At 41.6% G+C, this 26,921-nt stretch overlaps 2 protein-coding genes across 2 annotated transcripts; both read left to right on the top strand.

Annotated features, from left to right (window-relative positions):
- The first annotated feature begins 7,919 nt into the window (after positions 1–7,919).
- On the top strand, positions 7,920–21,278 carry LOC127766490 (FIP1[III]-like protein). The gene is made up of 17 exons (XM_052291538.1): positions 7,920–8,388; positions 8,710–8,777; positions 9,309–9,375; positions 9,623–9,777; positions 9,866–9,936; positions 10,075–10,143; positions 10,727–10,827; positions 11,629–11,841; positions 13,538–13,852; positions 14,254–14,375; positions 14,654–14,780; positions 14,881–14,937; positions 15,013–15,099; positions 15,186–15,284; positions 15,360–15,442; positions 15,544–17,197; positions 20,275–21,278. Exons 1-17 carry the CDS (start codon positions 8,131–8,133, stop codon positions 20,851–20,853), a joined length of 4,125 nt encoding a protein of 1,374 aa, XP_052147498.1. The 5' UTR covers positions 7,920–8,130; the 3' UTR covers positions 20,854–21,278.
- A 1,012-nt stretch (positions 21,279–22,290) lies between these two features.
- LOC127767227 (protein high chlorophyll fluorescent 107) lies at positions 22,291–26,916 on the top strand. The gene is made up of 8 exons (XM_052292494.1): positions 22,291–22,739; positions 22,965–23,108; positions 23,702–24,007; positions 24,106–24,165; positions 24,509–24,754; positions 25,475–25,585; positions 25,847–26,023; positions 26,254–26,916. Exons 1-8 carry the CDS (start codon positions 22,341–22,343, stop codon positions 26,689–26,691), a joined length of 1,881 nt encoding a protein of 626 aa, XP_052148454.1. The 5' UTR covers positions 22,291–22,340; the 3' UTR covers positions 26,692–26,916.
- Positions 26,917–26,921: the final 5 nt, after the last annotated feature.

Genomic DNA, 26,921 nt, shown 5'->3' with positions numbered 1-26,921 from the left:
AGATTGTGCAGAATCTTAAAGCAAATATGAACGTCCAATAAATTGATCGACAGATAAAGAACCATCTGTCAAAACCCTCTTTTAAAATGTGTTTGAGTAAATTGTTTGTCCCTAAACTAGTTTGCTTGTGTAATCTAAGTCTGCGAACTCTCAAAATGCATTTTCAAGCCCCTGAACTTGTTAGAGTGTTATTCCGATTCCAAAATTGCCACGCCCCTCTGGGATTTTACATGGCATTGGGTGGCATGCCACGTGGACATTCCGGTTTCAACTTTTCTTTTTTTCCCTTCCCCTCTATGTTTTCCTTCCGTTCTCTCTCTCACACACACATGATCGGAAGTAAAAAATGAAGAAAAACAGAGAAAAAAGATAAAGAAAGTAAGTCAACTTTCGTGTGGCATGCTCGTGAGCACCACATAGGATCTTGGATGGGTCATAGTAATTTAGGATCGGAATGACACACTTTGATAAGTTTAGGATTTGAAAATGTATTTAAAGAGTTTGAGAGCCTGGATGATACAAGCGAAAGTTTTAAGGATTGGCATTGCACTTTACTCAATATGTTTATATAGATATTAATCATATCTTAAATGAATGTAACACTATTTCAAACTTCACCATGTAAACTTTGTTCCTTTTTACAATATGTCGACGTTTGATGTCGTCGTTCTGGTATTTGCATAGTATGGGGATCGTTGGTGCTAGGGTATACGCGAGACTGAGGTAAAAGAGATGGAGACAGAGACTTTTATACAGGTTCGGGCCCCTGAGTTGTCAGGTAATAACCCTACATCCTGTTGGCCGGAGCCGGAGTTGCTTTTATTCACCATAATCACACCAGTACAATATGTGGGGCAGCCTATCTAACTGTTGTCGACATGTCGGTCTGAAGGTCTGACTCGTAGTCGACAACAGGGTAGCCTTCCTCCTCGAATCCGTGCCCAGCGAGATCAGAGATAGCGCTTTCGTATCTCCTGACGGTATCCGGAGACACCGTAGGGGAATAGCCATGCCTATCCCTGAAGTCGATATCCGGCGGCGTGTCTTGGCGTATGTAGGCTTCTATGTTGATTGTGTTGGGCGTTGATGAGGTGGTCGTCCCGATCGTGGTGATCGTGTTGATCGTCTCATGGTCAGTCTCGTTGTGGGTGTCCCCCTGTCCTCCTAGGGGGCTTGTATTTATACCCATAGGTGTCCCCTTGTCCAAGTAGAACTAGGGAAACCAATATGAATACAATCCGAGTAATCCTTGTCGTTTCCATGTAGAACTCTGGTTGTCTTTCCTTATCCGGAACTCCCTCCATATCCGTAGGTTGTTTCCGTATAGGACATGGTATGTGGTGGGTCCTGCCGAGATTTAGTCAACTACTATTAGATATGTGGTATCCATAATCATGACGCAATAAATCTTTAGATAGACTAGCAAATTGCTCCAATGTTGAAAAGGGGAAAAAGTAGAATTACAATACACAATGTATGGTTGGGGTTCAATATTTTGTAATCTAGAAGGTAGGAAAGCATATTTTTCGCAAAACTTCATGATTAAATATGTAGTTTCATGATAGATTTGATACTAGGTGTGTAATTTCTATGATACAACGTACTAAATCTATAGTTTTATAATAGGTTGGTCATAGTTTATTGTTTTATGAAATTTACTCATACTTTAAAAGGTGAGAACACTTATGAACTGTTTTTCTACCTTTTAATAATTCTAGTATGTGTTCTTTTTTGTTAGTTAAATTTTAGATAGATGTGTAAGCGATGGTACACACATCATGTGAAAGACAAAGGTCTTTGGACGTTACAAGTTCTTCATGTGGTTAATGACAAAAGATAATTGCCTTATTACGATAATCTTCAGCGTAAGGGTTGGTCGTCCCAGGCCCACTCTACCTTTGTATGGGTAACCTTGAAACTAACTACCTCTTCTCCAGTGCACCTACATTAGGGAAGTTTGGGTATTGGGTGGCAATGTTTTTCGTGATATCAGCTAGAACAAGTGGAGAAAATTTAATGAACTAGTGGTTATGCAATAGGAAAAATTTAATGAACTAGTGGTTGTGCAATAGGAAAAATTTAATGAACTGGTGGTTGTGTAATAGGAAGCCGATAACTAAATCAGCAAAGAAGTTTTTTTATTCAGTGGCGATCTTAGTGTCTTGGATGATTTGGAAGGAACACGATTGCTACGCGTTTCAGAATAAGATGGTTTACCTAGAATTGTTGTTTGGAGTATTGTGGAGGGGCTTTGGAGCTAGGAGGCGGATGAATTTACTATGAGTGATAACTAGGAGGTTGTTTGTAAAACCTCTTCCTTCTTGCTACTGGGAAGGGAGCGGATAAGAGTATGCATTGTGGGAATACATTTCTTTATATCTTTCTCAATGTGTCGATCATGTAATATATTTTTTTCTCCCATGCTTAATCACTAAGCTTACACTAGCCTAGTGAAAAAAATAGAAAATTATACTGCAACATTCTAACTTCTATACCAACTTTTGTACCAAGATATCTTAGGCTACACTCACATATTGCTGATGTGACCAAATCCAAACATGTGTTTGGTTCGATGAATGATATGGGTTGGGTTGGGTCGAACCCATTTTTCACTATGTTTGGTTGAAAATGGATGGGAATGGGATGGCCCCGAAAGGAAATATTCCCTAAAATTCCGGGTCAGCTTCACACCTCAAAAGGTAGTGGACCAATCAAACCCACTTTCTCTCTCGAACTTGTATGTAGGGTACTCTATCCCTTATGCCAAACCGATAATAGTATCATTCCACCCAAAAAAAATAGGGATGGATCTAACCCATCCTATCTCGTTTTCAAACCAAACACAAGATGTATATGTCATTAGTCTGATTATTTGTATGAACTATGCGTAATAATGAGCTCGCGAACTACCCGTAATAACAAGCTTGCGAAATTGATATGTTTATCATAAAGAGATTCGTTGTTCCTGACTCTGCTTCACCATAAATGCTATTTGAAGGAACATCATAATAAACTTTTGGTAAAAATTATGTCTTGGTTGAAGTGGAGATAACATTTCTCCTCTGCATATATATGAAGTTTAAGAGAATGAACTGACTCCTTTCACTCTCCTGTCCCTCTTACTATATCATAAAAGTTGTCTAAATTATATTGTTTTGCCAACTCATTAATTTGTTAGAGCAGATATAATAGCATATTATAAGCCAACTATAAACACATTTTGAGAGGGATAAAAGAGGAGAGAGAAGAGCAGTGGACTATAGATTTGTAGCCAGTTATAACACAAACTCCAAGATGTATGTGTGTATGATAGGTAAGATCAGATATTAATTGTATAGTATATATTTATAGATAACTATTGAATAAATTGGCTACTAAGTTGATTATAGATAATTTGAAGCTAGCAGTTGGCTATACTATTAAACTTGGGGTGTGTTTAGTTTCACGCTAAAATTGAAAGTTTGGAGAAAAAGTTAAAAGTTTATATATATAGGAAAATTTTAATGTGATGAAAAAGTTAAAAGTTTAAAGAAAAAGTTGGGAACTAAACCAGGCCTAGCTCTTAGAGCTCGGCAAAGCCTACTGTTTCTAGTGTCATTGAACGCAGATGCGCGGCGTGTCTGTCGTTTTATGTGCCAAATGCCAATGAGCTCCCGTGGCTGTCCTCTATCCTGGTAGGTGCGCAAAGCTCTTCTGCATTAAGCGAAGCTCTATTCTCGCGAGCCCACTTACGAACTTCATTAAAACCGGAGAAAACGTGCGTGCAATTGTGGGTGGGAATAGGCGCTTTAGGCTTTCGGGAAAGCCTCATGAACCCGGCGGGCCGCAGGCGCGCAGCGCAGGACGATAGCCACCGTGGCGGATCGCGACCGCGTCCCCCCGTCCTTCGGCGCGGCAAACCCCGCAACGGCGCAAGCAACCACCGGGTCGGCCCTGAGACGTGACTTCCTCGTCGTCCCCGGCCGTGGCGGGGCCTTCGCCGCGCGCCCCCCACGTGCGGCCACCGGGGCCGGGCCAATAGCGGCGCCGCGGTCCATGTGGCTCGCGTACCTGCCCGGTCGGCCGGCCGTGGCCGCGGCCGTGGCGGGCGTGCGCTGCTGCCTGTTGCGCGCTAGGCGCTTTCTTCCCCGTTCCAATCGCGTCGCGTCGTGTACCGCCCCTCCTGCGGCCTGGTCCTCCCTGGTCCCCTCTCCTCCCACCGCTGCAGTAGTAATGCGCAGAGCGATCCCCACCGGGAGGGAAATTCCTCGACAACGACGAGCGACGGTGCAGGGGGAAAGTACCGTGATAGTGCACAATACTAGCATCTGCGTGTGCTAGTGCACGCAGCAACAAATGCATATACTTTGAGTTCTGTTACGTCGGGGCGGTAGCCTAAATGGACTGGAATGGAAGGAGGAGATTTCCTCCAACAAGAGTGAATCAGCTAGCTCATAAATCTCCATATCAGCTTTTGTATGATATGGAAGAGAGAGAAGATAAGAAGAGAGAATGCACTATCTCTTCTTCAAGAGCTAAGCTCCTAAAAAAATGTGAGAGGGATTGTGAAACCCAAAGCATTTTGAACAATGTGTTATGAGACAATCTATTAAAAAAGTAGACTTTTTACTATCTCTTGTATGAGGTGGACAAACATGAGCTAGTGCACTAGCTCAACCATTAAAAGAGGCCTAAGATCGCTGTCCGGAAGACTGGAACCACCACCATAATTATATGTCTCTTGGAACAGAATAGGGAGGAGATTTGTAAGATTGCTGTTCAGAAGACTGGAACCACCACCGTAATTATACGTCTCTTGGAACACAACAGAAACATGCAATGTGTCGTTTTAAGCACCAGTGCTATTTGCATCAATATTCGCCATCAACCATGTGGCATGGGATGGAGACATCTTCCTTTTTCCTTGCCCAATGCCGACCAGCAGAGACGTGACTAGGATACAATCAACTTGATGAAGGAGCAAAACTGGCAAATAATAGAGGGAAAACGTGCATAGATGAACAACCGGATAAGCAAGCTTCTTCTCACAGCTCCCATCACTATCCACCTCACTTGAAAGGTAGACTGCAACGAAAATGTGTAGGAAAAGGACATATACATGTACACCCTATGTCCCAAAATAAGTTTATTCCTAAATTTCTATGTCCAACATTTGACTGACTACTGAAACCCACAAATATCAGAGGGTATCTATATATTCTCGATCTAGAATCAACGCGTATACCGACTACTGGAATATACAATGTTCCATAAAAAGAAAATAAAACCACACACTTTTCCAGCAAAAATTGAAATCTGAACTAGATTTGAGTCAAGCCGTTTTAGGACTAAATTATTTGTTGTTCTCAAAATAGTACTCTCTCTGTTTAAATAAAAATTCCAACTTTTGAAAGAATATGGAACGGAGAGAATAGCTTACAGCCAAGAAAAAAACATATACTCTCTTTATCAAAAAAAAAAGTATATCATTATTTACAAATTGTACTACAGCATAAGTTATCTGTGTTGATTTTAATGCCGGAAATTCTATATATTTCCGGGCAATGAGATGTTTAGGAACGGAACTTTCACCTTCTTTCCCAACTCACCTCTCATTTTTCACGTGCATGCTTTTCAAACTGCTAAATAGTATTTTTTAAAAAAAAAGATTTCTATAGAAAAGTTGCTTTAAAAAATTGTATTAATTTATTTTTCAAGTTTTCTAGCTAATACGTAATTAATCACCCATAATGGAAAACAATGTTTTCCGTGTGGGGAGGTGGAGTTACCGAACTCAGTCTATAAGCATTTCAGAATTCAAATTTTGACCACTGAAGTGACTAAGGGCCTGTTTAGTTCGCGAAAATAAAATTTTTGGATGTCACATCGGATGTTTGACCGGATATCGGAAGGGGTTTTCAGACATGAATGAAAAAAACTAATTTCATAACTCGCTTGGAAACCGCGAGACGAATCTTTTAAGCCTAATTAATCCGTCATTGGCACATATTGGTTACTGCAGCACTTATGGCTAATCATAAACTAATTAGGATCAAAAGATTCGTCTCGCGATTTCCCCCCTAACTGTGCAATTAGTTTTTATTTTTATCTATATTTAATGCAATACTATTTTCCTCTCTACAATGATATCTAAAGGTCAGACCGAGCCCCTGGCGGTCTGACCGAGCCGTGGACGGTCTGACCGGCCACTACACTGCGGTCAGACTGGTCAGATTGAGTGGGCTCAATGATTGCCTTGTAGCCGTTACAAAGTAGTCCGGTCTGACCGGCCACACTATGGTGGTCTGACCGGCAGAGCACAGAGTTGGGGATTTCGACTCCAACGGCTAGTTTTGGTGGTTGGAGTTATATATACCCACTCCCTAGCAGCAAGGGTAAGATTTTGGCACTCCATTGCATTATTTTAAACCCTTGCAAGAGCTCTCACACCCTTGGGCACTTAGTTTATTTAGTGAGGTGTTAGAAAGTGAGTTAAGCCAATCAAAATGCATTGTTTCATTGTTAAAGCTACCGTGGCACTTGATCATCCTCGGCAAGCTTCCTATACTTATTACTCTTGGAGGTTGCCACCTCCTAGACGGCTTGTGGAGGTATTGCCCGGTGACTTCTCCGAGGAGATTGTGGAGGAGCCTCGGCGCCGGTTGTGAGTGGTTTGGAGTTCACCACCTACGGAGTGAAGAAAGAACTACCCCTAGTGATCGAGGCTTGGGTAGTCCTCTCCGTGGGCTGGCTCCCACCTTGCCTACCCCTTGACAAAGGGGGCGTGCGATGGCTTTGTATTTGAGCGGTGGAGTTGGGCTCACCTCAACGGGGATTAGGAAACCGGCGAGTTTCCGAACCTTGGTGAAAAATTCCTTATCTATTGTCTTATTTATTTGTTGCATTTACATTTATGCAATTTACATTCATAGAGACATATTTGAGCTCATATCATCCTAGGTTTGCAAAACTTAAATTAGTTATTTAGTTAATCTTGTATCTCACTTTGCCTAGCAACTTATGTTAGTTTTGTTTAAGTACCATTTAGTTTTAAATCGCCTATTCACCCCCTATAGTCGTCATCTCGATCCTACAGCTACATGTATTGCATCACAAAATTTAAAGTTAATAGCTGTGAAGATTTTTATCAACTTTGGATGAAGATTTAGCAATAGACTTGAACTATGAATAAGTTGCTATTTTCATTTGGTTGGTGTGGTTATCTCTTTTTTCATTTACCTTTGTTTTTTTTCTGTCGTGTTTGAGCTTTATAATAAGTGAGGCCTTGTTTAGATCAAAAAATTTAGCCAAAAACGTCACATCAAATGTTTGGACATATGCATTAAGCATTAAATATAGACGAAGAAAAAAAGATTTGCATAATTTGCATGTAAATTACGAGACGAATCTTTTGAGCCTAATTACGCCATGATTTGATAATATGATGCTACAATAAACATTTGCTAATGATAGATTAATTAGGCTTAATAAATTCGTCTCGCAGTTTACAGTAGAATCTATAATTTATTTTATTATTAGTCTACGTTTAATATTTCAAATGTGTGTCCGTATACTATAAAACTTTACGTCCAAATAACTAAACACACATTGACTGTAGCTTCAGTTGAAGAACCGGGTTATATTTCATTATTATTATAAAAAAAGGTTCACCGTTTCCTTTCCACGGTTGACGGGCAGTAACCAAACCAAAGCCGCCACCTGGGAACCAAACCAAAGTCACAACGCTGGCATGTGTGATTGAGCCTGTGAGGCCGTGGGCCGTGCCTCCCGTGACGCCATTTCAGCGACCGGAAGAGGGTCGTCAAACGGCCAGATCTCGCGTCTCTGGTCGACGGCTCTCTACCAGAATACCCAAATCACCCCTCGCACGGTCCACGACACCAAGCGGCCGCGCGCCACACCAAACTCAATACTACAGGGGATAATCACGTCATTTGCGGCCTTCACGGGTGAGGCAAAGCGAGAATTCCAAGCTCCGGTTGTCCGGTGAGACGGGGCGCCTTCTTCTCCACGCCGCCGCCGCGTGGGGCAGGCCGAATAGAATCAAAACTCAGACCACCACCAAGCCTCGCGGTTTCTCGCCGTCCGAGCGGCCAAGCGGAGAGCGCCTCGATCCGCCCGCCGCCGCGCATGAGGATCCTCGCGCTCGTCGTGGCGGCCGCGGCCCTCCTCGCCGCCGCCGCCACCGCGCACGAGCACCACGGCGAGGCGCCCACCTGCGCCGGCGGCGGCAGCGGGCGCGTGCTCGCGGAGTTCCGTCCAGGGGAGGTGACCCTGGACGGGCACCCGGCAGACTGGGACGGCGTGGAGGCGTCGGAGTTCGCGCTGCTTCCGGCTCTTGACCCCGACGAGGACAAGGCCTACGCCGGCGGCAAGGTCTTCGTCAAGGTGCGCCCTCCCTGTTGCTCTGTCTACGCCTCGATCGCTTACTGCGCAGGAGCACACGGATCTTGATAAATAAGGTGGATCGTATGATAGAAACTACTATGTCGTATGTTGAAATGGTGATGGGTGAATCCGTCTCATGAACCTTCGTGATTACCCGTCTCATGAACCTTCGTGATTATGTAGCATTTGGGGTGGTAAATCTTAGATTTGTCAGAAGTATCGAACTTAGGTAGCTTCCTGAAGTAATGGGAGATGCGATCCATGTGTTGGATGCATCGTAAATGGTGGCGTTGTTTAACTCTTTTGGATTGACATGTGCAGGCTGTGCATGATGGCGTCAACATTTTCTTCATGCTGAAAGTTGATGGGGATTACACCTACACTAAAGGGTACTTTCGCCCTCTTTCATTGTGCACATATATACTAAGCGTGGATTGAGGCCATTGGTCTGCATGGCAGACCGGTAGTGGAGTTCGTAGTGCTCTTTATGTTCACTCTTTTAGTCTTTTAGTTGTGATGTTACATTGGATTGGATAAATTGGACAGCCATATTGATTTGTTCACTAGTTCAAGAAAGTGCCATACTGCCATGGTGATAGGTTCTCTCTCTCTCTAATCCAAAACGTCTTTTTTTAACCCAATTTTAATGTACTAAAGCTGTAGCTATGTGGGTGATGGGGACAGAGGGATTTATACACTAGTTTCAGTTAGTGGTATTACATGGTCACAGAATGCCAGTCTCTCTTATTGCCTTGGTCTTCTCTATGGTCTCATGGTATTTTATTTGACCGAGGTACTCATGATCAATATGGAGAAAAATGATATGGGGTGTTAGCCATGTTATTCTGCTTCTTCAGATGTGTGGTTCTGACTTCTGAGCAAGTAACCTGTGCTTTTGATTGGCTTGTTGAACATTACAGCGAAAATAAGAAGTGCCCTTCTGTTGCTCTGATGTTCCAAATTGGAGAGAAAGCAACGTACTATAATGTAAGTTTGCGATGCTGTAATTATTCCCAAATCTCAAGTCATAGTGTATTAGTGTTCGTGTAAGCGGCTAAGCGCTAACCAACATGTGTCAGTTTGGCACTGTTGAAATATTACAAAAGTAGTTAGATCTATTTCTTACAGTGTGCTGACCACTGAGCAATTTTTTGAGTATATATGGATAATTCTACGTGACTTTTGCTGCTCTATTATCACATCATCTCAAATGTTGAGCTGTATGGCCTTTTAGATGGGAGGGTGTAAAGATATGCCTGGTTCATGCACAAGCAAAAGTTGCAGAGGTCAAGAGGTTGACATTATGCACTTTTCTGTTGGAAATGCTATCCCTGGACGTCTTTATGGTGGAAATCACATAGATAATGCAGACGGAAATGGCGGTGATAGGTAATTTCAACAATGCCTTTCTTGATGGTGTTTGTGTAGTTATATGTGATAGCATGCCAAAAGTCACTATTGATCTTTGGGTGTGCAGATTCGGTCATCTTGTTGATTTGTATTCATGGAATCCGCATTGCCGATACCTTGATGGGATAGGCCCTAAAGGTACTTCTATTTCCAAAATGCAGAAAGTATCATCTTATTTGTCATTTCCACTAAATTAGAATATTGAAGATATTTTCGGTTATGTCTGTGTCAACCTTTCGTGAATGAATGTTGAGCTTGAATCATGATTTGTTTCAGAGAATAATTCAAATGCTCAGAATGATTGGCATGGGGCATGGTGGCATAGCTCTCTGACCTTTCACTCAGGTAAGCCATGAGCTCCTCCTGTCCTTTCTTCCAGGTTTTTGTCATTGAAGCTATTAAGTGCTGAAAATTCTCATTAGACTCACCATTGCAGCATACCTTAAACGTTAGAGATGTTTTACAGTGCTTGGAAAGTACTAGAGGTACCTCCACTTTAAAGTCATCAACGGCTGATATTTCTTTATAGTTGAGGTGTCTCTATTACCTTGCAAGCACAGCCATGTATATTTCTCAAAGCGAAGGCACCTCTAGGCATCACAGATCTCAAAAATGTTACCCTTCTCATTCATATGAGTATAAATCTGCTCATATGCCAGATGGTATCTAGAGGAGTTAAGGCATACATATACCGAAACAGAAGCAAACGACATTTGGAGGATTAATCTTCTCGATTCCTCCTTTTTTGCATGCTATAAAATGTAGTGCTTAATGGACTTCGACTGCAGCATATGGAAGCTTTATCTTAAGACCATTCAGACAGTCAACAAATAAACATTTTTTTATCATTGCATAAACTTTGATGGAAAAGGGAAATCTACCCAAATAAAATTATATTGTCTGACTATCATGTGTTCTTCCTCTCCAGGCTTTGTGGATGATGACAGTCCTTACGGAAAACAAGATGAGAAGGGCACATATTATTTTGAGTTTTCAAGGCCCCTAAGAACAATGGATCGATTACAGCAGGTAGTTATCTACTATTGTTTCAATTCTTCCCAATATTCCATGAGCACCAGCATGCCTAGAGACATGTGCATAAATGCATATATGAAGTTACCAACAAATAGTTATACATTATATTTCTAATGTACCAACAGCTAGGTCTGCAATTTTCCAGTATTGCAAATGTGATTGTGTCTAAATAACATCGCCATAGTTGGGTGGCCATCCTGCTCATCCTCTTCTTACTAAGACGCGTGCACCTTATTATGATCCGTTAGCAAGGTTCTAAACACTGCTCTACTTGACCTAACATGTAACCTCTTTGCGTATGAGTATAGTAATTGTTTTAACCACGTGATTATTCAGGTTACTTGTACAACCAGGCATTTGCAAGGTGGTCAGATTAGGATGATACATGCCAGTTTTTTTTGTGACAGGATAGTTGTCTAGTAGTATTATCGATTATTTGGTCATATACTCATATGACAGCTTTGATTACTTGGTATCTAAGGTTGAATTGAGTAAAAAACTTGGCTGGTGGGGGAAAGATTGCCCCCCATGGTATTTCACAAAGAAGAGCTCAACCGGAGCCCAGCCAAGAAAGGTCACAGAAGCCGGCCCCCCTCATACATGGGGATGCCGCCCCCTGTGGTTCGGGAATTAAGCCCTTAACCCATGCTTTCAGGCTCAGCCCACTACTAGCGAGTGACATCTTTTTACCCAACCTGAAAATCGCTCCCACGGGATGGAATAGCTTTTGGTATGGTTGCATTACCAAATTTGTTTTACTAGATTTTGCGCTTAAATGTTCCTTTGGCCATGCAGGATGCACAGTTCACGATAGGTGGGCCCAACAGTATGGCTGTGGCTTTCTGGTACCCAAACGATGGCAAACCATGGAGCAAGTCCGAGCATTATTCGGCCAGCTGCGACTGGTTGGTTCTTGATATTCAACCATCCATGGAAGCTGCACATTACCGCCCAGCTCCAAATCGTTCATGGGATGCTGCAACTGCCTTTGCCTTGCTTCTTTCGGTAGTAGCAATCTGTATATCCGTTTTTGTGGGCTACGGGGCTTCTAAGAACAGGAGCAGCGTCCAATTTACACCACTTGAGCAGATCTAGTTCGTTTGCTGGAGAAAAGAATTTGATGGTCTCGAGTTTCATTATTTGTGATGCGACAAGGGACGCTATTTCATCTGTTGCTGATGCACTTTCATGATCCTACATAACACTTTCTACGTCGAGGGATTGCTGTGTTGCATCTTTGTAATCTAGTGTAGGACACTGAAAATACATACGATTCAGAATTTCAGACTAGATTTTGGTTTTATACTTGTACGGTTCATTTTCTGTAAATGATGTATGTCGGGCTACATGCACATCTAGAACTTACACTTTTACGTTCTTAAATTTGAGCACAGATGATTTTCATACAAATGTTGAAGTGCTTCATGTGATGGCTGAACAAAGTTTCTTTTCCTACAGCATGGTTCTTTTACCATTCAAGAGACAATTATTCCCTCTTTACTCATTTAATTGATTTACTTGTTCTTAAACTGAACGGGAAAGAGTGGACATGCTCAGTTTGTTATTAACAAACCAAACATACTCTTACCATTGTTACTCTACCAAAATTTAGTAGTTTAGAAGTTCTTACATATAAACACTACCAAAATTTGATAAAGGGTGAGTGTACGCACGTACGTGGGTGTCTACGTTTATATTATGTTTCGAAAATAAAAATGATAAGGCTACAAAAAGAACGTATCTAGCACTATCAAATTTTTGTAAACATAAAACCGATTTTGTAACATCTGGCGACAAATTTTTGGCCCGAAATCACTCGGATTTGCTTCCCTCGGATTAGTCTATGCATTATTTAGTTAGCGGCTGTGATGCGTTTCTTTCCCACTCACGCATGAGGTCAGCAACATCTAGCTTGGCACAGTATTGATGAGTACACACATTGCACCTCGATACGGCTAGGTGAAGAGATTGAAGAAATAAAATATAAAATTACACTCCTATAATTTCAGTTGATATGACATGCAAATGCACTATAATTTTGATAAAAATATTGTGTAAGTAAATATGTATTAGTTAATTTATTTAAAATATAAAATTACAGTCCTATAACTTAAAATACATTTGAAAATACATTTGTAAATTCAATTAATATAACATGTAAGCGTACTGTAATTTTGATAAAAATGTTATGTAAGCAAATATACATTTGTTATTTTCTTTTATAGTCTGTTGGATGTAAATCTAAGGGTAAAAAAATCTAAGTTCTTTTAGAAATCACCCGCAAAAGGATAGGATTTGTCAGGCAGTTCCACGTAAAAAAGTACTGAAATTTGACAATACCCATTACCGGTATGGTTGATTTGAGGCCCAAAGGAAACCGAACCGATGCAGCGGTCGAGGCCCATGATATGAGAACCTGGAAGCAACAACCTGCAGTTGCAAGCCCCATCCATCACCACCATTCACCAACCAGCGCGTCTCCATGGGCTTAGGGTTTTAGCTTCTGTAGCAGCAGCGTGGCAAAGGTTTTCGCGGCAGCCGGCATCACCAATGGCTTAGCAGCAATCAAGCTCTCACCACTCCGGCGTCGCTCGTAATCCCTCTGCTTTACCCCATGGCCGACCCAGAGGACGCCGCCGCCGCCGCCGCCGCCGCCGGGAATGAAGACGACGTGGAGGACCTCTACGCGGACCTCGACGACCAGGTGGCGGCCGCGCTTGCCGCCGCCGGGGAGAGCGGAGGCTCCAACCCGGCCACCGACGGCGAGGCCGAGGCCGAGGCGCCGGGAGCCCACCACACGGAGGCCGACGCGAACGAGGCGGTGGACTTGGGCGACGGGACTGCGGGCTACATCAGCAGCGACGAGGAGAGCGAGGATGACCTCCATATCGTGCTCAACGAGGATGGCGCCGCGCCGCCGCCTCCTCCTCCTGCTGGCCGATGCGAGGAGGGGAGCGAGGAAGGGGAGGTTTCGGGTAGCTGCGTGAAAGGCCTGTCTACTGATGGCGGTCGGGGCAAGGTATGCTTCACGAATTGGCGAATAACCCGTAGGGTAAAATTTCGTAGAAATTGTATACAGTATTGGAAATCGAAAGTGCAGGGGAAGTTCCAGAATCGTCTGTCATTAGTCTGTGGCACAGCTCACTTCTTCAGTTAATCCCACCCCACAAGGGAATTGAGAGGGATTTGGAGGGGAATAAGGTGTGAATTAATCCCCTCGATCCCTACCTCTTGGGGATTAACTGAACAAGGCCTAACAGATTTCATTTCCATCGTATTATTTGCAAGTATTTTCTATCTCTTTTCTGTTACTAATTAGGATGAATGGTATATCACAATATCACATTGAGTTATGTATTTGATTTTGCTGGGAGCAATTCTATTGACATTTGTTTTTTTATGTGGTGTTCCGTGTTCCAGCTTGGTGAGCTTCACCGGAAGGGGCTTTTCGAGAAAACAACAGCACCGATCACAGGACAAGGTGATCGAAGCCACCAGCATGCATTTCAAAAGGAATTCAATTTTTTCTTACCAAGGAACAGGTGCCATTCTGTCTTTGGCCCAAGAACAAACAACTGATTCTTGTAATTCTCGTCGTAGTTTTCTGGAATATTCAACGTTTAAAGTCATGATCTCTCTGACATGATAGTTATGATCTTAATTTGGCCAATAGACATTAAAAGATATTCCTGCTAACTGCAGAGTTATTAGTTATGCCTACTAGCTGCATAAGTTGGCCTTTCTGTCTATATGCATACCATAACTAGAATGTGCAATTGCACTTGACCTCTGATTTGGACGTTATGGTATGTTACTTCAGGACAGTTTTTGACGTAGACATTGAAGCATTTCAAGAGAAGCCCTGGAGACAGCATGGCGTGGATCTCACGGACTACTTCAATTTCGGTCTGGATGAAGAAAGCTGGAGAAAATATTGTTTTGACATGGTAGGCTTTAATGTTTTGTTGACTCATTATTTTGTTCACATTTATGTTATAATTTTTTAGTCCAATAGATGATAATAGAGCCCCTTTTTCTCTCATGTAGGAACACTTCAGGCATGGAACCAGAACACTTGCAAATGAATTGTCAGGATTGCAACAGGTGAGATAACCTGAAAATTCATTCAATCATTCTATTTGCCAGAAAAAAGAATTGTTTACATATCTCTGCATTCAGGAGTTCCATTACAATCTTGGATTGAGTAAATCAGTGCCAAAGTCAGAGATTTATTCTGTATTGAAAGAAGGAAATGGGATTGCTAAGGTATTATGAAGTCATATTTTGGAGTGAATGGATCAATTTATTCTTTATGTGCTATCTGCCATAGCTAACTTGTATTGTTCATATAGCCAAAGGGTAGAGCAATCCATGTTGAAGGTGGTATGCATGAACGTCTTCCATCAGCAGATATGTGGCCTCCAAGACAAAGGGATTCTGATGTGATACAGGTATGTGGTGTCAAGGTCTTTATTATGTTGCAGCTATATATCTTCTAAGTTCTAACAATTAATCTGATTGTGCAGGTAAACATGGTGTTCCCACCCTCAAACCGCTCCAGTTCAGATGACAGGTCCACAGTAAATGACAAATGCATCACTACCAAAAGGTATGCATAGTTGAAACCACAAGTTGGTGTTGTTTTGCGGAAGGTTAGAATTGTATTTTGCAAAATGATCAATAAGCTGATTTTTTTCTCAATCACAATAGATGTGGGCCATCCAATAACCATCCAGGTGTTGATGAATATCTGAAGGAAACTAGCTCTGTGGTGGACAGAGTGGTTGATAAAGAAGTGCACAAGAGAGGTTCCTCAGAGTGTACCAGGAGCAAAACGGTTCTAGGAGATTCTGCCTGTGCAGGGGCTCAATCTTCTACTCCTGATAATTCTGACATGCTTTCTGAAGAATCAACAGAAGATTTTCATTTTAAGAGGAAGCGTGGAAAATCAAATTCCAATGCTTTTTATGTGGAAACCAACCGTAAGGATGAGCATGTCTTATCAGATTTTTGCCGTCATGCAAGTAAATCAGACCAAGAAAGTAGCAAGGGTGAGAGCCATAGATATACCCCCTCTCCTGCTGATGACAGATATCACAAGGCAACTAAACGTCAGAGGATGGATGAAGCTGGAGCATGCATTTCTAGTCGATCTCTTAATAACTGCCAAAGTGATCACCATCTCCATGAATCTGGACATAGAGCAAAAAAAGAACTGAAGAGGCAAAGTTTAGCTGGTGGAAAACATGCCCTCTTTGAGAGACAAGAAAACACAACAGATAACTACTCTAGTAGGTATGCTCGAAAGCATAAGCATAAAAGATCTAGCTCAACTTCCCTTGGCACCAATTATCGAGTTCACAATCAATTGTGCGAAAAGCAAGAGTATTTACCGCTGGGAAGAGCAGCTTTGAGAAATGATGAACAATGCAGCGCTGATTATAATCAAAGACATAGGCGATCTTGGCGTGAAATCAACGATGATGAAGATATTGTGGGGTGCTATTCCGCCAGGCGGTGGCAGCAACGCCATGATGATCTACATGGATCCCATTCAATGCTAAAAGCTGAGGTTTGTGATGATATTGATGGACATATGTACAGAGAAAGGCGATACGAGGAAACAAGAAAAATCAGACATGACCGCAATGGGGATGATGAATTTTTCCATTACACTGATTACAGATTTGGCAAGGTACTGGATCCTGAGGATAGGCGCAGATGCAGAAGTCAATCTGCAGAAAGCTGTGATGAGCATTTCAGACGTTCTGAACATCTTGTGTTTGATCATTTCACACATCCTGACCAACTTATGTTGTCTCATCAGGCAAATGACAACCACAGGAAATCTGAGAAGGGTTGGCCTGGGCCTGCTGCAAGTTTGACCTTTATGAGATCAAGAAACAGATTCATTGATAACGAAAGAATCCAAAATGGTAAAATGAAATACAACCATGATGGATATTATGAAAAGAAAAGGCAGCATGATTCTTTATTTGATGTTGACGACATTCAGCAACCTGCTTTGTACACTGGTTCTGTTGCTGAGACTGGTCAATGTATTCGACCAGTGAAGAGGAGGGTTCATGCTGATCATTCCATGAACCGTAAAGATCGTTTCAATTCATCATATCAAAAAGGAAGGAGATTGATGCATGGTTGGTCCATGATCAGTGATAGAGATCTTTATGTTGCTGAGATGCACAATTCTCCAAAGGATATTGATGTAGAAGCTATGTGTAGTCCCAATGATATGAGAAATAGCAATAATATTCCAAACATTTATGATAAGATAAGGCATGAAGTCGTGAATTTGCAGCCGAGGGACACAGATAACATGCTCTTGATCCATAGGAAGAGAAAGGTAAACTTTGAGGAGGCAATGCCAATATTGTTGTACATATATATAATTTTTAATATATATTCCATTCTACATCTTTCCTTAAATTATTCCTTTTGTGATGAGTGATACATGCACATAAAAGGGAAAAGATAGTGCTTCAATGCCCTCCTGAAACTCCATAACTAAATCAGACAGACTATAAAGCTACAGTAGTAATGGAGTAGCAGAAAATTGCTAGTCAGGCCCTCGATTTGGTTTGCAAATTATGTTTTCCTTTTTATATAGAGGATTTAAGCACTTACCACAAAGTATCTATTCCTCTTTGTTTGAGCAGTACAGTTTTTATATGATCTGGTGAGATCCTACATGGCTCGGTTCCATTATAAATCTGTCTTGGTTAACAGCTGGATAATAGTTATTCATATTTAAACAGGCCTGATATAACTCTGCCTCTAGATTCTGGACATATATATGTCACCCGCTATCCACTTCTTGGACTGCCTTGTGCTATGACATTGCTTGTGTTATTCTCTTGCTAATATGTAGCCATTCCCACTTTCATGCTCCCAAGTCTCAATCTTCTTTTCCCAAGTCTCAATCTTCTTTCAGAAAAGGGGAGATCATATCCTGCTCCTTGATTCCATGTTGCAGCATTGACATACTCATGTTCAATGAGTGAATGAATCGATCTGTATCAGTACTCACTTGAATGTACTTAGTGAGCTGCTAGTTTGTCTGTAGTTTGTACATTTTGGAAGGGTGTAGTTTTTGCATCCACTCCCTGCATCATGTTTTAGAAAGAGGAATCCTCTCTTGTTTTGTGACAGCAAGGCACTGCATGGGCATGGACAGTGCCATTCTACCTTCCAACATGTTGCCATAATCCCATGAGTATAAACAATAAAAATATAAATATTACCTAAACTTTCTTTGGTGTTAGTGAAGTACATACTATGTTTACTTATAATTTTTTTCACATGTGAAATACATTATGGTCAAAGTGTATCCATTCATACAATTAAATGCTAGGTTGACTATCGGTTCATGGTATTAAAAGTTGATGAATATTATTTACTTCAATACAACTGCATTGAATATTCTACGTGTCTGTTTAGTAATATTCTACGTGTCTGTTTCTTGGTTGGTTACTTATAATAATAACACTTTATCAACATGTGATGCAAGGATCCAATGCTTCATGAAGTGTTTGGCGTCCAATGTGTGCCAAAAATCTAACTACTTGTTTACATGCTAACACATCCGCATTTTAGTCATCTCCTCCCATCAGTTAATATTCATCTACAACCATGTTGTCCATGTAGCCACATCAACTATCCTCTCTTCCTCATTCTGTTTGTGTTTGTTGTGTATAAATGCTCATGTCTGAATATCTTGTTACTTCAATAACTGTGCTGGTGTCTCTTTGACAAATTATTAAATCATATAGATGCAAGCTTAAGAAGTGACACAAGTTACACCTCCTGACTTGTTAATTTATGACAGTATTGTACCTGATTTAGCACAACACTCCACATTTGGACTTTCCAACTAAACAACGATAAGCACTGAACTGATCCCAGACAAACTTCTTCAAATGGATTAACTATTATGTTGTTTTTCTTCTCCAAATTGTTTTTGATAATCAATCAAGGCATGTTTGGATTTAGGATACTGATGTGGAATAGGAATTGATTATGAGTTGAACTAACCCTTGATAGTAAAAGATGGAGGGTGAGTATCAGTTCACTCCATTCCCTACTCCTATCCCACCTTCTTTCCCCCAAGTCTAAATACCTCCTGTCCTCCTGAAAATCTACATGTAAGTAAAAGATTTTGAAAATTTAATCATCAGGGCAGTTAATAGTATGTTGACTACATTATTATTATGGGCCATAACTAAAGTATTGCAACTTGGTTGTTGACAGTTGTCTTGATGTCACAAAATGGAATTATTGGGAGTCATATGATGCTTAAATTCCTTTTTTTCCCTTAAAAAGTGGTATAATTTAATGCTCAATGAGATATATATGTTAGTTTGTGAAGTATCATTATCCGTTTCTATTGTTTGCTATATGTTTCCTATTCATTCAGCACGAGCAATTCTCTGTTCTTCTTTTATGTTTCAATTTGTAGATGTTAATATTTTTTCTTTCAGTGGTTTTAACGGTCCAAAGGAGCTCTATATTTAGCCAGGATGATTGATTTACAATATTCTGCTGTATGTCCTGCAAACCTAATTTTGGTGAGGTGCGGAGGCTTAGAATGGGAAATGACCATATTTAGTTCAATTGCTGTTATTTCACCAATAGTGATAGCATTTCTGTTGTTAGTTGGACTACAAAAGCAACAGGATATGCATAAGTTTAACAAATCAATTTGTTGTTCTAATTTTACATTTATGTTCAAGTTATCTTCAATGCAGGTAGTATGTTCCTGTTCAACAAAAAAAAAACATAAATAGTTATGCCCACTTAACATATGCTGTTATCAGAAAATTTAAGGTTACCATGCCTGCATATTTTTTGGTTGGTAATGCTACATGCATTGTTGCATCACCAGATATTTTAATTTTTGCGACTCTTAATTCTCTTTCTTCGCCTAACATCCTCTAAGTGTCCTAATTACTGCTAATGAACATGATTATGGCATTTTCCTCTGTGCTTTCACCAAGTTTTGTGTGTAACTCTCATCTAGTGTTCTGTGATCCATCTTCATATGATTTTTGATGGGCTAACTACTGAAAAATGCCAGTTATTTTTGGATATTGACACCACCGAAACCGTATCTCTCCGCACTTGTTTGCTGAGCAAGGCATGATCTTATAGTTTTCTCTTGTGTTATGATCTTTTGCTTGTAACATAGTGTTCTATGTTGATTTATAATTAGGCATAGCTTGAAATGCTTTGAAGAGCAACTTTTTTTTTTTTGAAACGTACAATTTTTTTCAGCCATGGAACAAAAATATGTTCATTCTTGCTCTGTTACTATTTGTATTGGCTATTTCAGGACTAGAGGTGTATTTTACCTTGTCATAGCATGTGTTTTCCCACTGTCTGCTGGACTTCTGTTCCTCAATGCTATATTATCATCTTTTGCAGTTTAAGCGACAAGGAATTGAGATAAGGCGTGTGGTCGAAAGTGACAGTGAGGGATGTCTTCCTGCTGACAGTGACTTGCACGGTTCCAAACATAAGAACATACATCAGAAAGTGCGTAAACCAAGAGCCTTCCGTATCTCGCGCAATCAGGCCTCAGAGAAATCTGAACAACAAAAACAGCAACATGTGAGCAACAATCAAGAATATGAAGAGATTGAGGAGGGAGAACTGATCGAACAGGACCATCAGGATACTGCTTCCAGAAGCAAGTCTAACCACCAAAGAAAAGTAGTACTGAAATCAGTGATAGAAGCAAGCTCAGCATGCCAGGGAGGGGTGATTAATGCAACATCAAAAGACGCTGATTGCAGCAACGGAGCTACAGGGGAATGTGATAATAAACATATACTTGAGGTAATGAAAAAGATGCAGAAAAGAAGTGAAAGGTTCAAAGCGTCTATTGCACCCCAAAAGGAGGAAGATGAAGACAGGAAAGAATCGTTTGCCGTGACTTGTGATGTAGATGACATCAAGAATCAGCGACCTGCAAGGAAACGGCTTTGGGGTTGTAGTGGTTAAGATGCTAGAAACCTTTAACAAAGCTCAAACAAACCTTGTGTCAGGCATAGTTTATCACAGACCACCATTTGGTTGAGCCAGAATGTCTAGTAAACATCTCTAACCAGGTTTGATCAAGACTCTAACGCTCCAAAGGTATTCAGGTTCAGAAACCGTAGATCTTTTGTTTGTTTGGTATGAGAGGAAAAATATACAGAGCATTCAAATTTTTGCCTATGTAATACATTTACAATGTTGACATTATCTACCATAATTCTTCATAGTAATATGGTAGAAAATGGAAAGAAAAACTGAAAGTTTATGCATGTGTCTGTAATGGATTGCTCCCTTCCAACAGAGTATTGACTTCTGGTAAGTACTGGGAACTGAACTTCTCCATATGTATTTATACACAATTTTGGATCTGAGACGCTGTTACATTTCTGCTTGTCATGCAATTTTGCGTTTATTTCAATAGTACCGAAGTTAACTTTCTATCTTTCAGCTGTGATGTCGTCCAGTTATTCACCTGTGCACTTGTTCTGATATTTGAATGACATTTCCCGTGGATATCCTCAGCTTTGGAGATGTTGATATTGAGCTTTTAGCTTTGTTTGGAATAATGGGCTAGTTTGGTTTAAGGCCTAAATTAGGCTTACCAATATTTGGCAATTTCAATAGTGTTTAGTGTCTATTTGGTTTGAAGCCAAATTTTAGCATGCTTTCTTAGGCCATTTCAATAGTGAACTTAGGCTATTTTGACTTCAATCCAAATACAACTTTACCTTACTAAAATTAGTCATGCAAAACTTATCAAAATTTGGTATTGTCAAAATTTGGTTAGGCCTATTTAGACCACAAATATGTTCTCTCCTTTTTTTTTCCCTCGAGTCCTGCACGAAATATGGTGCCGTGTTCCTGTAGGTAGCTTCAATGTTCCAGAACGCATTCGGCATCCACTCGCATTTGTGAACAGTACTGTTTGTTTGACTGGAGTAGTAGCATGCAGTAGCTGCCGTGTTGATAACTTGATATATCTCCGGTCCCTTCCGTAAAATTTTCCGTCTCCAACTCGAGATGGGCATTCAGCCTCGTACCTCTAAAAGGAAACACACACAAAAAAGAAAAAAAAAGACAGAAAAAAGATAGAGAGAGAAAAAAAAAAGCTTTCTGCAACAGAAATACGCCATTCGTACCGACAAAAATATCGAAGCAGTTCAGTGAAACCCGGCCCGACCCCACCTGTCAGCGAAGGCAATTCGAACTGGCGCCTGCATCGCCGACGTGGCGCGTCGTGCGCCTCCAACCCGCACCCCCCAATCCCCCGCCTCCCGCTTTTACCCCTGCACCCGCGGGTACGGCATTAATGGCACCGCATCTTCGAGGGCAATCCCGTAAATCCGGTAACCGCCTCCTCTCCCTTCATCACAAAGGGCGCGCCTCCCTCGCTTCCACCTCGCTGCTTTGCTACGGCCGGAGCGGCAGAGCACACTCCGGCGAGGGGGGCCATGGCGATGCGGCTCTTCCCGTCCTCGTCTCCGCTCCCGCCGCCGCCGCCTCTGCTCCCGAGCCCCAGCGCGAAGGCACCGCCGTCCGCGCCCTTCTCACTCTCCCTCCGCCTCCGCCGCGCGCGGGTGGCAGCCTCCGCGGCCGCTGCGGCGGGGGGCCCCGAGAGGGGGGCGGGCGGGTACGAGGGGGATGCGGAAGGCGAGGGCAGCAGCGGGGCGTTCGACAGGGGAATGTCGGAGATCGCGAGGAAGGTGCCTCTCTTCGAGCCGGCGAGGGGCGACGCCGCGGCGGTCGCCGGCGAGCGGCCGCTGCCCATCAACCTCGAGCTCTGGCTCTACCGCGCAAAGGTGCACACGCGGAAGTACGAGTTCGCCGACGCGGAGAAGCTCCTAAACCAGGTGCGTTCCTTGAGAATTGTGGATATTTCGCAACGAAAGCAGAATAAACACGCACAAAAAAAAAATGCTCCCACAGCTTAGCAAATTGACAAGGCATATATAGCTAGTTGAAGCCTGAAGGAAGCGAATGTTTTCCTCCTATATCGATAATATAGGGGTTTAACAATCCTAATTTGAGTTGTTTAATAGTTGATGGATCTTGCGCCGCGTATCTGATTTATGCAGTGCATCATGTATTGGCCGGAAGACGGGCGTCCATATGTGGCGCTTGGGAAGCTATACAGTAAGCAGTCGAGGTTTGACAAGGCTAGAGCGGCTTATGAAAGGGGTTGCCAAGCGACACAAGGTGAAAACCCGTATATTTGGCAGGTTTGCACCGGATCACTTCTCAGCCTCCATTTGGTAAATTGACTGGAAAAAACTGTACAGCACAAAAAAAAAAAAAGTAGCGCGTGAGGTTTCTTCTTTAACATTCCCTAAGATATGTTAATATTCCTTAGCTGTGTTTGGAGTTCAACTTTCAAAGTTCTGCAAATGGATGACCATGCCCATTAGCAATTCACAATGAAGAGTTATTTTAGGCATTTGAGCTTCAGTTGCATACATTGCTTTCCTCTCAAATATGGATGCAAGATGAATAGATCTAGTCCATTGCACTTTGTTCACAGGAACATCAGTGTGATTGATGGCTGATCATGAGATATGAATACACTGCTCCTATCATGGCCATTTGCCCTCTTCTTTTCAAGTACTTAACTCATATGTCAAACATAATCTCTTGGATTTTCTGAATAAGTCTAAAGACTTTTGGTTTGATACACCGGGCTGGGATCATCTTTCACGATCCACAATTTCACACTGAACAAACCAGTCCACTGTTTTCTTATGATCATATCTTGTTCATGTTATAGAAATTAAGCATATAATTAAGTTCCTGTTGTCCTTTTGCTTTGAGTATGCAGTGTTGGGCAGTCCTAGAACGCAAAGGTGGGAATATTCGAAGAGCACGGGAGTTATTTGATGCTGCTACTGTAGCTGATGCAAAGCATATTGCAGCTTGGCATGGGTGGGCTATTTTAGAAATCAAGCAAGGAAACATTAAAAAGGCTCGAAATCTACTTGCAAAAGGTCTAAAATATTGTGGAGGAAATGAGTACATTTACCAGACTCTTGCTCTGCTTGAGGCTAGAGCAGAGCGCTTTGAACAAGCACGAACTTTATTCCAACAAGCTACCCAATGCAATCCCAAAAGCTGTGCAAGTTGGCTAGTAAGTATTTGCTTCATAATTTATCCATTTTAGTGCAAATAAAAACTGCATAGTTTTTTTGTCTAAACTGTGAACTTATGTACGGCAACTTCTAGTAGGCATGGGCTCAGGTAGAAATTCGTGCAGAAAACAATGCCATGGCAAGAAAACTCTTTGAGGTAATAATTTATTTTCTATTTATAATCGTTCCCATGAATGTTTGCGTTAGTTCTTCGGTACTCATACTTGAAAGTTTTCTAACAGAGATCCATCCATTTCCACATGGCAAATTAGAAAAGATTTCCCAAGTAGAGATGAAATAATCTTTAATCCAACCCAGAGAACTGTGCTTTCAAAATGATTTTACTACCACATATCAATGCAATGATGTGGCAATAATTTTTATAACTTAATAATGTGCTGTTAGTGTGATTCACTCCATAGTTCATTCACACCTGCATGGGATGGTTTCAGTCAACACAATGCTGTCTACAAAGTATAATTTCGAATTTCTTTTTACAGAAAGCAGTCCAGGCAAGTCCTAAGAACAGATTTTCATGGCATGTCTGGGCACTATTTGAAGCAGAACAAGGTAGCATCGACAAAGCAAGGAAGTTACTTAAGATTGGTCATGCTGTGAACCCTAGGGACCCTGTGATTCTTCAGTCTCTTGCACTACTGGAATACAACTACTCATCTCCAAATACCGCCCGTGTTTTATTTAGAAAGGCATCTCAAATTGATCCTAGGCACCAACCAGTTTGGATAGTATGGATTTTCTGTGCTTATCTCTCTTTTTTTTATAAGTAATATATTACTCATTTGAGCCGCATTTGTTTTTTTACACCTCTGGTTAAATTAACTTGTAGGCTTTGTTTTAGTATTATTTACCTGACATTTCGCAAATAGCTATGATTAATTAGTTTATGGCACTTCTTGATGTACCTTGCACACTTGAGCTGCATCTTGCAACTTGCAAGTGCTCTGGCTGTTCACCTTCCTGTCACAAATCACAACTGAATATGCACACGATACAAATAATTTGGGATTTGATGGATGTAAAGGTTCAGTTGAGTGCAGTTGTCTGAATTATTTTGTTTTAGTTACTTTCAAGATGCTATATATCTCATCGTTACATTTGTCCATATTTGTGCTCATTTAGGCTGTTACTTGGGATCTCCCGTTCAACACTACCTTTAGAATTTCGTTTTTCTATTTGCACTCATTTAGACTTGTGCAAAGCACTATATATCTTACAATCAAGGAATCATCGCATGTTCCTGGCCAGAGTAAAGTAAAAAGATTTGTTATGAACTGTTAGTTGGTAGAGGTGGTAATAAGTGAGCAAATCTATTACACCAATTTTAAATCCCTAGATGGATCTGTCTTGTTTTATCTTGCAAACTGTCACGTTTGCATTTGTTTATGGAATCTCTTTTATTTGGACTATCTTTGAAGCTTAGCTCTGACTTATGGATCATGTTATAGGCTTGGGGGTGGATGGAATGGAAAGAAGGAAACGCCAGAACAGCAAGGACACTGTATCAAAGAGCTTTGTCAGTTAATTCAACTAATGAATGTGCTGCTCGATGTCTTCAGGTAAATGATCTATTGATGGCAATCCAGCTCATATTGAACTGGTAGCTATACGTTTTTGCTGGCCGATAGCTATAGGAGTAGGTTTTTGTCTCACGTGGTAATGTGTTACTATTGAATAATAATACTATGAGTTTCATGGTTTTTGGAAGATGAATGCTTCTATGTGTGAAGTTTCTTCTTTACTGGAACTGCTGTACTCATTTGTGATCGAAAGACTCAAATTTCTGTACACTTAAAACATATCCTGCCCTATTTTTGTAGGCTTGGGGAGTCCTAGAACAGCGGGCCGGTAACTACACCGCTGCCAGAAGATTGCTGAGATCTTCACTGAACATAAATTCTCAGAGTGAGGTAACATGGATGACATGGGCTGCACTAGAGGACGAACAGGGTGATCCAGTTCGAGCTGAAGAAATACGGAACATCTATTTTCAGCAGGTTAGTCCCGGGTAACTACTTTTAGATATGAGTACTGGGTAACTTTAGAGTAGCATCTTTCTCAATTCATGTTTATTGAGTTAAAAGGCAGTAAAATGGAATTATTTTTCTTCATGTTTTGTGATTACCAATTTCATTTGCATCACCCATGAACAACGTATTAACAACAATTGCTGGTGTTCGCATCATCTCTGTTGAAGTTTCTCCCTGATCATTATCCATCCTGACAGCGTACCGAGGTTGTGGATGATGCCTCCTGGGTCATGGGCTTCCTCGACATCATTGATCCTGCCTTAGACAGCGTGAAGAAGCTCCTAAACATAGACCAGCCTTCGGGGCCTGCAACACGAGACAATCCGAAAAGCACTGGAGAGCCAAGCAATACAGCTACCGTCCGGACTTCTGCCGATGCAGTGTTTTCTGGCGGTTCAAGAGCAGAAGGATCGGACGCTTCGGACCTTGCTAACGCCGATGACAAGGAGAGCGATGACGCTGCAGAGACACCAGAGAGCGATTTCGACGTGGATGGATTCATCAGAAAGCGGCTAGCCCTGGACCCGGCCGAGCTGGACGCGGTGCTTGAGGGTTCTGATCCCAGGGGAGTTGTTTCCAGGAGGAGGACGCAGAGGTTGCCCAGGAAGCCCCTTCCTCTTCTCCCTGTTCCGTAAATATTTCCACTTCAGTTCAACAATGCACATTTGCCATCTACGCCGTGCGAAGCATCGACCACTAACAGTAACAGGTACCGTGACTCGCGAGATAGTTGAACATACATATCTGTGTATATCTCTCAGAAGAAGAGCGCGGCGGCTGCCATTAGCAGCCACATGTTTGTTACTAGAGTTGTTATTGGTCCACCCAGGTGTATGTAATTCTATCATTCTTCAGGAGCAGTGTA

This window comes from Oryza glaberrima, chromosome 3, assembly GCF_000147395.1.
Source record: "Oryza glaberrima chromosome 3, OglaRS2, whole genome shotgun sequence".
Classification (NCBI taxonomy): domain Eukaryota; kingdom Viridiplantae; phylum Streptophyta; class Magnoliopsida; order Poales; family Poaceae; genus Oryza; species Oryza glaberrima.
This window is presented reverse-complemented; position numbering and strand designations above follow the sequence as displayed.